Below are 14,568 nucleotides of genomic sequence, written 5' to 3' on the forward strand. Positions count from 1 at the left end.
CTAGCCCAGGAATAAGACAGACCCCCGTGCTACAGGTGTGGAAACGGGCTGGGATTTAACAGCTACTTGTCCAATGACATGCAGCTTAGGTTGGAAGACAGCTCGCCTTGCCTTTGAAGTCCTACCTGGAAGTCCTACCTGACAGGAAGAGGTGGGAGGAGGACCTCCTGGGGAGCATGAAGAGACAGGGGAGAGTGGCAGGAATGGGTGATCTGTATAGCAACGCAAAACCTTGGTACCAGTTATATTTGCACAAGAAAACACCAGGGCAGAGACAGTACCCAAAATACGCTCTCCACGGACACAGGCACAGTTCACTCTCATGGGTGGTTCGCTCACATGCACTTAACGTGTGCTGGCTTGCTGTCTACATATATGTGTGTGGCCTGAGCATGGTGCCTGCCCCATGGGTGGGGAGGACTGGCTTTACTAGTCCCCACTGTGACAGGGTGGGGAAGTTTGTGGTCAGGAATACGGGTGGGACCTTGCCGCTGACGTGTTGAATTTCTCTGTTCCTCCTACTTGGCCTGCAAGCCCAAACTCCAACCAAAAAGAGGAAGAAAAACATTAAACAGTTGGCTAGCTGAGTTTTGGAGCGCGTAGGGGCAGAGAGCAGGGTATACTGCTGACGGCCATGTTGGGGAAGCCCTGCAGGAGGCAGTGTCAGGACCAGAGGGTTCTGCCTTCATTTAGCCCACCCCACAGCACCTCACCGAGCCCTGTGGCGGAGGAGCTGGGGAGGCTTTGTGGGAGACCTCAAGCTCAAGGCTGTATAGGGTGAGAAACTAGCAGCAATAAAGGGGCCTGGCTAGGACCAGGACAGAGCCAAGAGCTAGGATGCCAAGTGGGGTGCGTGCTATCAAGGCCAGGGAAACAGTCTGATGGTGCCAAGCCCAGCAGCAGCACAGCCTGGGACTGCAGCTGACCTCTGGGTAAACTGACCAGGTGTTTCCTTTATCCCTGCCCCCACCCCAGCTCAGGGCTAAGACTCTACCAGCAGGGACCCCCCCCCCAAGAGCCACAGACAGCCCTATATTAGGCTTCCAGGGGCCTTAGTCTGAGAAGAGGGAGGAGGATGAGTAGGAGGTGGCCACTATGGTGAGGCAAGCGGGAGAGAAAGGAGCTGGGGATGGGAGGAAGCAAAGAAGGCTAGGGACACACAGCAATGTCACAAGTAAGACTGGGCCTGATGACTTGGTGACAGATTAAATGTGAAGCGTGAAGGAGAAGGGAGAGCCAAGGGAGATAGCAAGGTCCCCCCACCTCCCCTCCAGCCTGGGGCTGAGGGACGGCAGCAATGACAGCGTGCCCCTAGGAAGAGAGGACAGTGGGATTTGGCTTGGCATGAGAGGGCCTAGCATTTGTGTGCACAGAACAGGTTCCTAGGTGGCAGCATTGGGGCCTTCACCTAAAAGGGCTGTGCACCCCAAGCTACAGCTTAATCCTGCAAGCCTGAGACTCTGGGCAGCACCAGGCAGGAAAAGGGATGTGACACAGGCCTAAGGTAGATAAGCATGGAATCGCGGCCTCCTGGAAGAAAACCCTTTCCCAACATGGGCAAGGGGGAAGCAAACAGGCCAGTGAAAGGCTAAGCCCTGTCCTGTAGCACCTAGGGACAGCCTGCCCCATGTGCAAGAAGCAAGAACATGGTGCTGTCTGCCCTGGACCGAGGGCCTCCTCCTGGGCCTGTCAGGCTAGAGTAGGAGTGGGCAAAAGTCCACCAGCCCTGGGGATGGGAACAGGAAGAGGACCAAGGGCAGTGCTTGAGCCTGGTGGCCCTCAGCTGCAATTTCCAGGAGAGCCTGGCCTTCATGCCTCTCCTTCCCAGGAGGATGGGGGTACCCAAGACAGAAAGACCTAAAGGTAAGGAGTTGTGTGTGCTAGCTGTGTAACTGGCAGACTATAAAAGGGACAATCTGGTAAGACAGGTGGGTGCCTGAGTGTGCAGGCACAGACAGGGGCATGCCCAGGTGCGTTTGTGCTGAGGGATGGCTGAGTAAGTGGTGGTGTGTGATACCGGGTGACAAAGGACGGGTGGCTTGCTGGAGGGTGGAGTCTGCACTGGCTCAGCTGTGCTGTTCCCCTCCCCACTCCATGCCCCTTGAGCCTGCTTGGCTGACCATTTTTCTCCCAGCCACTCACAGATACATTTTTCACCAGCTGCTGTTGCCAAGGAACTGAGAAGCCAGTGCAGGGCTGTAGGGTCATGGCAGGGGCAGCCTATCTAGGTGTCTGTTGTCACGAGCCTGTGGGGGACAGTCAGATAGGGCCTCTTTGAGAAGCAGGGCCACTCTTCACCCCTGTACCATCCAGCAGCTCCTTGCACAGGCTTGACAGTTAACCCCAGAGACAGGCTCTGCTCCAGGCAGCCCAGAAGAACTCTGCCCACCTGTCAGCCCTAGGAAATCTCAGGCCAGGCCCCAACAGGTGTCCTGCCAATGGGCAATGCAGTTCTCCAATCCCATGGCTTTTTGAAGTGCAACGCTTCATTTCCCGGTTTTAATGCCCTAACCTACAAGTGTCTACCACCCCTAACGCTCGCCGGTGCAATAGCACACACCTACCACATGAACGCAGCATATTAGGGCTTGCCTGACCACACACATGACAGCACTACCCATGCCACACCAGGCGTTCCCCCCCCCCATTACCCAGGACACATGTTTTTCCACAGCTTCCACACGTGCTCACGTGGCAAAATGCAGTTCTGACCACACAGACCTCTCACACACATCCAACTCAGTAAACACTTCCTGGCCATCTATTCAGGGTCTGGCAGCACCTGCTCTCATACCCCCAGCTCATGACCGTGGCTAGGCATGCAACTGACACCCCTAACACGTACAACGTGCGTGCACATCCAGTGACAGGCAGCTCAACCCAAGGGTCCATCAGGATTAAAAAGGGAGGCCGCTGGAAAGAAGGGCTTGACACGGGGTGAGGGTTTGGAGTGCAGTGACGGGGGAGGGGAGCTAGAGCAGGTGGAACGAGGTAGGGGACTTATGGGACAGGAGGGGAAGGGCAGTGGGCAATGGTGGGTGAAGGATGCAGTGCGCAGAGACTCTTCAAGGATCCAGCCATCCGCCTTAATCCTCAGGTCCTTGATTGAGCCTCTCATCATTTTGGATTCCCAGTTCGGAAATCCACCCCCTTAAGATGAACTGTGGCCTTGCCAGCCTGGGGAGTCCCCCCCCCACACACACACACATACACACACCACGCAGGTTCTGGGGGGCATCAAGCATGAAGACTTGCTAAGGGCATCCTTCTCCATACACAGAAGCTCAGCGCTGCCAAGTCCTCAGGGGCCAGAGATTTGGGACTCCCCCACAGCTCAGCCTAGGTGCAGGCTTCTGGAGAGCAGACAAAGCCCTTCTCCGAGGCCCCTCACGCAAGGAGGTGGGCTAAAAGGCTGGGTTATGAAGGGGACTGGTTAGGATGAACCACAACACAAGCGGGGAGACAGCAGGGCTGTGGAGTTTCTGAGAGGTTCTCAGAGCCCGCCAACCAACAGCCAACAGCAAACAACTCCCCTACTCCCTCTTCTCCACCCCCCCCTCCCGCCTCCACCAGCAAGGCAAGGAGCCACAGACCACCACAGGGGCCCCAACGCTTTGACTGCCGGTTGCAAGCGCTGGGGACTGTTGGATGCCTCCACGCCTGAGTGTGTGCGTGTGCAAGCGTGTGTGGCTGCAAGAGCTGGGGACTGTTGGATGCCTCCACGCCTGAGTGTGTGCGTGTGCATGCGTGTGTGGCGGGGACAGAGGAGGACACTGTGTTCTAGACGTGGGCAAAGGCCAGGTGCCAAGCTGGAAATTGTGAGTGGCTGTTTGAGGCAGTCTACCTGGAAGACCTATCTTAACACCCGCCCCCCCACCACAAACACACAAACACCCCATTTTCTAAGCACTAGCATATGGTCCAAACCCGCTATCTTTAAGCCCTTCAAGTCTTGTCTTTCCTGGTTTTTTCCAACCCTACGGCCATTCTACGGCCGTGAAACCAGCAAACTTCCCCCACCCGGAGGCGTGGGGCGTCTTCACTCGCCAGCCCCGTGCGCTGACAGCTGTTCCTGGACTTGGCAGAACCCAGGCTTCCGGGAGAGCGCACCGAGAAGCTGCGCAGCAGCGAGAGGCGGCCCCCGCGTCCTGCCCGGCAAAGTTTGGCCTCCGGGGGCTCCCAGCCGGGTCGGCCGCGCGGGTCAGGGCCACCTCCTCCCCAGAGCTAAGCGTTCGCGCGCACGGTACCCCGCAAGCCTCCCCAGAGCGCGCGCGGCGTGACTCACCCGAACCACGAAGCCAGGCGGCGAGGACTAGACCCAGGAGCGCTGGCCACAGGCCGGGCCGGACGGCCATGGCCGCGGGCAGACGTGAGGGCTGGACTCGGGGCCCCGCGGGCGGGAGAGAGGCTGTCAGCGTCTCAGCCGAGAGCCCCACCTCGGGGCGCCCCCGGGGCCCATGCCAGAGGACCACGCTGCCTCTGGGCGGCCGGCTGCGGGGCGCACGCGGCGCGTGGCTCCCCTGGGCACCCGGAGCGCAGCAATGCAGCCGGGGCGGAGCGCAGCGCCAGCCGCGCCGCGCACCAAGCCAGCCGCCGCGCGGAGCCCGCAGCCGGGGAGCGGGCCGGCGGGCGCCGCAAAATCCGGACTGGAGCGACGGAGCGGGGCGGAGGAGGGGCGGGGCGGGGGAGGAGGGGCTGGGAGGCGCAGCGAGCGGGAGCCACCCCCCCGCGCCGGGGATCCCTTCGGGCAACGCCTGAGGCTCCCCCAGGGAGGAGCTGGGGTAGTGGGCGGGGAGGCCTCCCACCACCCCTTTCTGTCTCCAGGGACAGAGACAGAAGTCTAGAACCCGGAGTGGATTGCTTTTCCGGATCCGGCATCACCCTGGCCCGCCAGTAGGCGCACAGGTGGCCCGGGAGGGGCCCCGGGCTGCGGCGACCCCGGCGCAGAGCCAGCCTGCAGAGAGCAGCTCTGACACTGGAGTGCCCCGGGCAGGTTCCGCTGCAGTCCTTGCTCGCACCCTAGCCTCCCGGCTGCGTTCAGAGCTCGTTAGCGCGCCGCGGTGTGCTGCGGGCGCTCGGCTTGGATGGGGGCCTGCAGGAGAGGTCCGGGGGCCGGCCTGCGCGGAGGAGCGGCCAGCCCCCCAGTGTTGCACCATCCGCAACCTCCAACGTAGCCTGGTGGGCTCCAGCAGCACGTGCAGCAACGTGGCCCCAGGCTTTCCTAATCCCTCTGCGCTGTTGGCCCAAAGGAAACAACCTTAGGGCGCAGCGCAACCTGCAAGGCGCGTGGTGTTGTTTGCGCCCCGAGCGCGCGCGGCGCTCGTGACGTGGGCGTGATGCAGGAGCCAGAAGGGCTTTGGAAGCTACAAACTCGTAGGGTAGAATCGAAGCGCCTTAGTCTTCTGGCTCTGTGACCTTGGGCAAGTCACGGGAGTCTCTGGATTCAGCACAATGACCGCTGCTGGAATCTCCTATCCCCACCCCCATTCTCTAAACTGGTTAAAATAAACAGAGGGCTGCCCTAGAGAAGGGAACTAAACGCTCTGGGCGTGCACGGTGCAAAAGATCTGAAAGAGAGGGTCCCACTCCCGGGCAGGAGGGGAATGAGAAGGTGAAGACGGTCGCAAACTCCAACGCCTACAGCGCCAATCGATAATATAAATTGGTGCTGCAGGCTAGACGGTATAAGAGTGGTCTTGGCTTCCACAAAGAGATATGAGCTCTCCTATATTTCTTGAGACACGAGGCCCTCTCTCGGTCTGTCTTTTGTTTCCCACTTTTGATAGAAAAGGTTGTGAAAAATGTTTTGCTTCTCTCTCTCTCTCTCTCTCTCTCTCTCTCTCTCTCTCTCTATATATATATATATATATATATATATATATACACACACACACATACATACACACACACGTATGTGTGTGTGTGTGTGTGTGTGTGTGTGTATTAGCCAAAGCTCCAGATGTGTACCTACAGATCTTGGGTCGCCGGGCCAGGCAGGCAGCGAGACAGGGCACAGATGATACCTAAATGGCTCTTCTGTTCCAAGTGCCCGTGGTTGGGGAAGTTGGGGCCCCAATTGGCTTTATTTTCCAATTTTCAATAGAAGCTATTGTCCGGGAAAATTATTTAAATTTTTAAAAAAAAAAAGATATGTGTTTGTGTGCGTGCATGTGCACGTGATTGCATTGCATAGTGCTTGTGTGGGAGTCAGAAAACAGCTCGTAGGAGTCATTTCTTTCCTTCTTATGTGAGATCTGGGGCTGGAAGCCAGGTTGTAAGGCTTGGCAGCAAGACCGATTACTTACTGAGCCATCTTAGTGCCCCCCCCAATTTATTTTTAATACATGTGTGTATTTATAACCTCTTGGGATCCAGATGTCCATAATCCCCAACTTGAGCTTTTTGAACTCTGCTTTGGGTGCTGTTTACATGTAGGAGAGTGGAGGTGGTCTACCTACTGTTTGAGGGGGGGGGAGAGGGAGAGGGAGAGAGAGAACAGTGTGTGTGTGTGTGTGTGTGTGTGTGTGTAAGCAGTATATTGTGTGCCCAAGCTATTCTGATTGACCCTATTAATACCCCTACAGTACTCTTCTGGACCTGAATTCGGGTGTAGAGGAAATGTTGAGGGCTTGGAATTCAGACACTGAAGGGTTAGGGGCTGGTGTATATGCGGAAGTTATGTGTTTCTTAGATGCTGCTATGCCCTTGCCGACATCTACAGTTTGCTCTGAGCAGTACATGGAAACCATTAAATCAACACTTCCATTATCTATATGAGGCAGCTAAGACTTGGGCAAGGACCAGCCTTACCCTAGAACTGCTAAGCTGGTTGAGAAGGCCCCCCGGGAGTTTGATTTCTGGGCCCATGTTCCATAAAGCTTCTGTTTGGGGTTAGAATTTGGGAATAGGGTAAGAGATAGGGTGGATCTTTTCTTCTCCCCTCCTCAGTTCTCCACCCCTCTCTTTCCATCTAGAGAGGCTTGTGTATCAGTCAGAATAGGTTTTGTCATGGTAACAAATGGTTCCCAAAGTATCAGTGGCTTTAATCAACAAAGATTTATTTCTCATTTGTCCATCGTGGATCTACTGCTGTTGGCCATGTTCACTCAAGGACTCAGCCTCCCACAGACACAGAGGAACAAAGGGCTCTAGAGAAATACCCTTCAGTAACCAGTACCTTCGCCCGAAAGAGGATGTTCCACTTTTACCCACAGGACCCTACCTGAAAGAGCCTGGAGGGTAGAGCTGAAATTAGCGAACGGCGTTCAGTGGCATGCAGCCTGTCCCGTGGTGCGTGATCTTACTGCAGCCCATCTCCCTAGAAGCCCAGCTATTCCTTCATTCCAGGCTTTCCCATTTGCTTTTCTCCCTAGAAGACTTTAACCCCTGCCTTTTAAATGGCATATTCCTTATAGTCACTGAGACCTCACCTCACCTCAGCTGGCCCCTTCTAAGGGGCACTCGGGCAAGCCGGGGGGGGGGGGGGGGGGGGGAAGGAGAGACGATGGCCTTGCCAATGTCTCGCCTGCCTTCTGTTTACAAATCCAGACCATAGGGAAGGGCCTGTCTTACACTCGGGTGCGGTGGCTTAATGGGAGAAGGGCTCCTAGCATTCCTGCTCTCCTTTCCCCTCCCTTCTGCTAAGACAAAGGCACAGACTGTGTGAGCTTGGACCTCTGCCCTCAAAGGCCGGTGGGACCAGCCTCCCTCCAACAAATGCCCAGACTTCCCTGTCAATAGCCCAGGGTCAGGACACGGATTTCACCAGAACCACTCTGCAGGCCAGAAATGCCTCTTCTCTAGGGAGCAAGAATCTACCCCCTCATTGGCTTCACCATCTGGGACCGCACCGTCGTGCCTTCCTCCCCCTCCATTTCTGTTATTTCAAGAGACAAAGCCTGGATCTTTCTTCACCAGGCCAAATGTTTCTGCCCCAGCTGCTGGTGTGACCGTAGGGTTCTGGTCACTTAAACCATCCCCCCATGCACTGCAGGTGCTCCCCAACAAAACCAGTCCTTTGATGACTTCTGCAGGGCTTTGAAGACTTCTGCAGGGCATCCTGCCTGCATGATCTGATATGCAGTGGTGTTCCAACCAGCTGTTGGCTAAAGACATCGTGGTCCTAGTACTCACTGGAGGGGAGATCGAGGCTGTGGTAAGGCCATCTTTCACGTGGAGATGAGCCACAGTGGCCATGATGCTGGGCAAAATGGAGATGCCTAGGTCCTTCCCTAATCTGATTCTGATTCAGGGTATGTAGGGGCATCTAGGTTATCTGAGCCTCCTTCCTTCTGCCAGCTGTTTCTGCTACTCAGTGGTCTGAAGACCTACCACACATTGAAGGATGCTGCCCTGGCCTTTGACCTAGACTTTGCTAGCCACTGAAGCTCCTTCACCGCCCACCCCCCACTTGGCTGCCAATCTCCTGTAAGTGGAGACTTCAGTTCATCACAGCCATGTTCCCATGCTATGCCTATGCGCCCCCTTTCCACATGGAGCTCTCTTGGGGTGTGGGTACTGCCAGGCAGAGTCTTTGCTGTTTTCTTCAGCTTCTTGTGATCCCCAGACGAGACTGGGAAATCATATAGACTTATAGCCATGTCCTTGCTGAGAAGGCTCTGAAGGCAGAGGTTAGGAAAGAGCCCCACAGCTCTCCACTCAAGACTGCCTGGCAGGCTGCCTTTTAGGAGAACATGCCATATAGGTAATCTTGCCTCTGACTTCACCATCATGCAAATTACATTTCATATCTGCTCACTGGCCAGAATCTGGCTTCTGCCTCCTGGAAACATCTTTGTTTCATTTGAAGAACCACCCCTTCTGCCTTCAGCACACAAAATTTGTGTGTCCTAACCACCCCAGTTCCAAAACATGGAGCAAACTTCTGCCTTGCTGATAAACACCCAAGATCCCCTGAACTTCAGGGGCAGGCGTGGAGTGGGCACAGATACAAGCCCGTTCACTGAAGCTCATTTCCGGAACTTTTGTTGCAACTGGAGACTTTCCTTTCTTGATGCACGTGGTCTGTTTGTGAGACTTGCCTGAGGCTGAGGCATGGGCACAAAAGCCAATCCTGAAGAGAGTCCCCAAACTGTGGTGTGCCATCCAAACTGACTCTCAAGCTGCCAGGAATACTTCTGGAACTTTCCGTTCTCTCAGCCAGTGTGTCCCTGTTTTGGTTGTTTAAATCCATTAGGGTTTCTATCATTTTCCCTAGAAAAAAAATGATGCTTAATTATCCTTTGTAAGGACTAGGTGTGTAGCTCTGTTGGTAAATTGCATGCTGAGCGCGGTCAAAGCCCTAGCACTGCATAACCAGGCAGGTAGCAGGGACCTGTGATCCCAGCACTGAGGACGTGGAGGCAGGAGGATCTGTGGGAGGTTTTCCCAGCTATATAGTGAGTCCAAGGTCACCCTAGGATACATGAGACCCTTTTTCCAAAAACTATCCTTTATCAAAGTCTGTTCTAAGCTGGGCATGGCGGTTTGTGCCATCACAACAATAGAAAGCAAACTCGCAGGAAATGCCTTGAATTAGATGGTTCCAGGACCAAGGACAGCGTCCAGCATGCTCGTGACAGGACGCCAGCCCAGAGTCTGGTTTATCTCTTTCAATTCTCACAACCCTGGCAAAGCAGACCCCGAGTTGTGTAGAAGGCTCAGCCTCTGTGATGCCCCTTAGCTGGTAAAGATTCAAACCCGAAGTTGCTCTAGAAACGCTTGCTGGCTGAAGGATGCTAGTCTAACAAATGGTTTTATTAGAGACACATGGTCCTAAGACGCATGAGTGATTGTGCGCATCTTAGGACACGCGCACACGCACACACGCACACACAGAGACAACCTTGCCCGGCCCTACAGCACCCATGACATTTCTCTAAGGTTTCCCTGGCTACAGAGCCTTCATTTCTAGTCTTCTCACCGGGCACATTCAGGTAGGTTTGGAGGTGAGCAACTCCATGCTGAGAGGTCTGTGAAAAAGGAGATGGGCAGAGGAAGCGCCGGGGGAGGGGGAGGGGGCACTGGACCAAGCTGAAGCTGGGAACCGTGCTCTCTGAAGATGACCTGATGAGTATTTTCCAGAGATAATTTCATTAGTGTCACTGGGACATGAACAATTAGCAAGATGCTCTGATGCCCTAAAAGCTTATGAGAAGGAAGAGGGGGCCTTTCCCACTCCCCTACCCCCACCCCAGGACCACAGAGCCCCTCTCTGCTGCCCTCCATCTCCAGCCTTCATTTACACACATTCCATGTTGCCATTCCCTCCCAGCCCAGCCAACACACTCCTGGCCTCCTCACTGCTTCCTCCCTCTTCCAGGCTCCCATCAGCCTATGCTGGGGCTCTGCCTCCACTGCATCAATCGGTACCCACCCCACCCCTGCCCCTGGATTCTGATCACTCCGACACACAGGGTTGAAGCTTTGCATTGGTCCAGTCTTCCAAAGGCCCTGGTTTTCTCTGACACCAGAGAGTACAGGGCCAGGTAGGGCTTCTCTATTTGGGTTGATTTTGCTGCCAGGTCCTTGAAAATGTTCAGTATAGATTGGGACCCTCTTCTGCAATCCCAGGGCTGGCCTGGAGGCAGTGCAGAGGTCGGCTCCCACCACCTGTCCTTGTGCCTGGCACACTGTGTCCCTAGGCCTGGGCAGACACTAGGGTTCACAGAAGCAAGATTTGGGTCTACTTTATCAAACAGATAGAAACGGGACTATGGTTTTTAAAATTACCTGTATTACCTGTAGGCCTGGCTAGCAATCAATTAAGACACAGACACTTGTTATATTTTAAAATAGCCTTAGTTAACCTGGGGCAGAGCAGATATCAATCCTTTAAACTACCTCCCATAGTGGGGCAGGCATGGGATCCCTGTCTCAATCCCATGCCATCTGCTTCTAATAACCTCTATCAAGCTACCTCCCATCCATAATCCCAAATACTTGTTAATGTTCTTCATCTGGGCTGGATTCTCCATCCACACCGGCCATGTGCTTTTCCTCCATCTAACCCATGGCGGCCTTCCTCTCCTCACTTCAGACCTCCTTCTCCTTCTCTCCTGGTGGGGGTCCTTTCTTCTTCCCAGAATTCCTTCCTCTCTCCTAGCCCCACCTATCTCCTGCCCTGCCCAGGTGTGATGGCTTTTTATTAAGCAAAAGGTGGGTCAGACAGCAAGCAGAAATTAGCATCAAAATACATCAGACCATCCCCCAACATGGGACTCGAGCCAGGTGTGGTGGCACACACCTTTAACCCCAGCACTTGGGAGGCAGAGGCAGGTGGATCACTGTGAGTTTGAGGCCAGCCTGCTCTACAAAGTGAGTCTAGGACAGCCAGGGCTACACAGAGAAACCCTGTCTCAAAAAAACAAAAACAAACAAACAAACAAACAAAGAAACGGGACTCCAGATGCTTGGTTTAGTGTTTGTCCCTGACTCCAACAGTGTGTCTTGGTTTTGGGGACACACCGTTTATGTGTTCCATGTGTCTTTGGGCAGGAGAAGGGCTCTGTCTAGCCAGCAGCATTATTTGGGCAGCCCCCACTTCACACAGGCAGTGTTCTTGTAATGGTCCTGAGAACAAGGCATCAGCCTTCATGGCTGATGGCCATATTCTCCAGGGGGTTCCAGGCAGATGCTCTGTACTCAGGTTAGGTGGTCCTTCCACAGAGGCCCCAGAAATTTCCTTTCACCAAGGCATCAGAGTACCCCAGAAGCTTGCAGAAACTGAGTCTCAAACCCTCCCCAAGTCTATTGATTGGATGTTTAGGGGAGGGTCCAGAAACCTCTGGGAGTTTTGGATTGTTTGTTTTAGAACCCTTTGCTTTTTATTTTTGATATAAAACATTTGCATTAACCTTCGAGAACTTCATCCGTGCGTACCATGTACTTTGATGATATCCATCCTTTTCCTCCCCCTAACTCCTCCCAGATCCACCCCGCCCATAGAAATCTGTGTTACAAGGTCTCTGGTGGGCCCTGGAGACTAGGGACCCTGAACTCACATGCGCAGGAAATGAAGAGGAAGCCATGTGCTCCTCAGTGGGAGCTCTAACAGCATGGTCCAAGCCTCAAGGAAGAAGGCAGCTCATGGAGGGTAGGAAAAGTCTCTTTTTATAGTGCACAGATACACAAGCTATGCAAAACAGATACATGACCCACTGGGCATTGAAATTTCAGACATGGTTAGGAAAACACTATCTACACAGTGTCATCCTTGTGGGGTGACAAGAAAAACGGACCGAGAAACACAGCCTACCATCGACGGGTGAAGATGTACAAGACATGCTATTCATGCCTGTGACTAATGACACACACATAAACAAACACTCAAGTACAACCCACAACCAGGATCACACACATACATACCCAGCCCACACCCAGATACGCACATACAAACATGTGAATGCACAAATACACTGGTAATTGTAGCTGGGTAAAAATACACATTCATAACACACACACACACACACACACACACACACACACACACACACCCCTCCCTCACACACATGGATATATACTCATCTGCAGCCCACACAGGCATCAGGAGACTCCCAACTGCACTGCAATAGTGAGGAGGAGACTGGGTTAGGATTTTAATAAGCTTTTAAGCAAATAAATATATAAAACCCAGCTATGATGGGTTGTGGGCTGTTTCTTGCTGTATTCTGTCAGTGGTGCTCCTGGCCTCTGGCCTCTCACAAACAGAGGAGCCATGCCACTGTCTTCATGAGTGGTCACTGTGCCTATGGGCAGAGGCAGGGTGGGAGGGGTCTTCTGAGATGAGGGCATGCCCACAGCTGTGAAGGAGGAAGGTCCACCCCATGCAGGCACACAGATGCAGCATCTGGGAGGCATGTGCTGGTGAAGTGCACAGAGGGCAGAGGGCAGAGGGCAGGCAGGAGCGTACGTGTACACATAGGTGATGACTAGACTGTCAGAGAACTCAGCCTTCAGAGCATAGCGTTCTGCTTGCCTTTGTCAGACTGCAACGCCCTCCAGAAATACACGCCGAAATCAGTAAGCGAAGGACTGAATGCAGCCTGCAGAATCTCTCAACTTTGGCCCTCTTAACTAAGCACTGCACCTCGCCCATGACCTGGGGAGCTTGGTACTCATTTCACAGATGAGAAAGCCAAGGCAGCTCCATGCCTCCCCTCCAGCCCTTGGCAGCTGAGCCCAAGCTTTCTGGATCCCAGGCTTCCTGTGGCGCAGATTCATGGGTGACCAAGTGGGACAGCTCAGGCTGACGTCCCCCTGACCTGCTAGGATCATTCTAGTCCAGTCAAGCATTGCAGAGGCCCTTAATGGAGTACAGCACCGTGAAAAGACTCTATAGAAAGGTCCCCAAAACCTCTTCCCCACTCTTCACTCTGCACCTCCCTAGTCCTCCCAAATGCTTGACCCTCAACCTCTGCTACCCAGGCCCCCCGAGGGGCCAGCCAAAGTCAGCAGTACAAAGCAGATCAGCGATGCGCCCAGCACAGCAGTCTGACTCAGCCCCTAGGGGGCTGGTGCATACTGTGTGCCAAGGTTAATTAAACTAGTAATTAGAAGGAGAGATGCTTAATCGATCTGGTTAATAAAATAACCCCCTTGCGGGAGCATGTGGGTGCTGTCACTCTGCTGGGCATTATGGGATCAGCCAAGCACAACGCTCCCTCTGTGTCTGGTTCCTTCCCTCTCTGCTCTCCAAGTCCCGGAACAAATCCCTGGGTCCTCCTGATGTGGGACCTTGGAAGTAGCTTCAAGGAGCATCAGGCCGGAAGAGACGGCCTAGGTGCTCTGTGACAGGGAATTCAACAAGGTGAAAGGTCTCTCAGGCTCTGTCTTCCCAGGTCTAAGGCAAGCCTTGAGGCATTGGGGGCCTTCCATGTTGGCTCTGGACCTTTCTGATACTCCCTTTGAAAATGACATCTGTTAGATCTAATCCTCAAGTTCAATCACAACCCCGATGAATATCTTTTAAAAATTAATTTTTAATTTTACATATTCAACTTGAATACTTTGTTTTGCGTTAGAAGGAGAAAAGGAGAAAAAGGAAGGGGAGGAAGAGCAAGAGGGGGAAGGAAGTGGAAGAGGAAGAGGAAGAGATCGCGCAATCCCAGGCTTTCACCAGGAAAAGCCTCAGGTGGAAGGTTAGCATGTGGCCTTGTCCCCATGTGTGCAGGTGCACACGTGGACGTAGCTCTCCAGGTAGCTTTCCCAGGAGGCAGTTTGTTGTTGTTTGCTTCCTTTCTTCAGGCTGCTCCCTCTACCCCTCATCACTCAACAATGATATGAACACTTGATGCTTTCTTCAATCCAGTTTCACCAAGATGTAATTTTCCAGAAGAGGGGTAGGGAGCCTCCCTTGCTCTGAGGAGCGCATGCTAAGAATGGCCTGGGGCCTGATGCAGGGCGTGGCCTCCACCCAGCACCGCCTCTCTGCTCATGCTCCTTGCTTCCTGTCAGTGATCCACAGCATTGTCCTTCCCTCCCCGGCACTGTCACTCAGCAACACAGCTCATGGAAGCCGGGTCCTGTGTTAGGATGCCACCGGGGATGCCTGCTTCCACCCTCACAGCC

At 53.9% G+C, this 14,568-nt stretch overlaps 1 protein-coding gene and 1 pseudogene across 4 annotated transcripts in view; one reads left to right on the top strand and one right to left on the bottom strand.

Annotated features, from left to right (window-relative positions):
- Nucleotides 1-4,613, bottom strand: part of UNC5A (unc-5 netrin receptor A) — a 56,404-nt gene extending 51,791 nt beyond the window's left edge. For 2 of the 3 annotated variants that reach the window (XM_084795762.1, XM_084795761.1), the window contains exon 1: nucleotides 4,286-4,613. In XM_084795762.1, coding sequence (XP_084651888.1) covers nucleotides 4,286-4,355 — 70 coding nt within the window. In that variant the 5' untranslated portion in view covers nucleotides 4,356-4,613. The remainder of the gene's footprint in view (nucleotides 1-4,285) is intronic. The other variant, XM_084795763.1, reaches the window with a different exon arrangement.
- The window catches only part of LOC311605065 (small ribosomal subunit protein uS2-like), a 986,626-nt pseudogene that overhangs the window by 505,093 nt on the left and 466,965 nt on the right, over nucleotides 1-14,568 (top strand). The gene's annotated exons all lie outside the window — the stretch shown is intronic.

This window comes from Acomys minous (assembly GCF_964271855.1).
Source record: "Acomys minous genome assembly, chromosome: 9".
Taxonomy (NCBI): Eukaryota; Metazoa; Chordata; class Mammalia; order Rodentia; family Muridae; genus Acomys; species Acomys minous.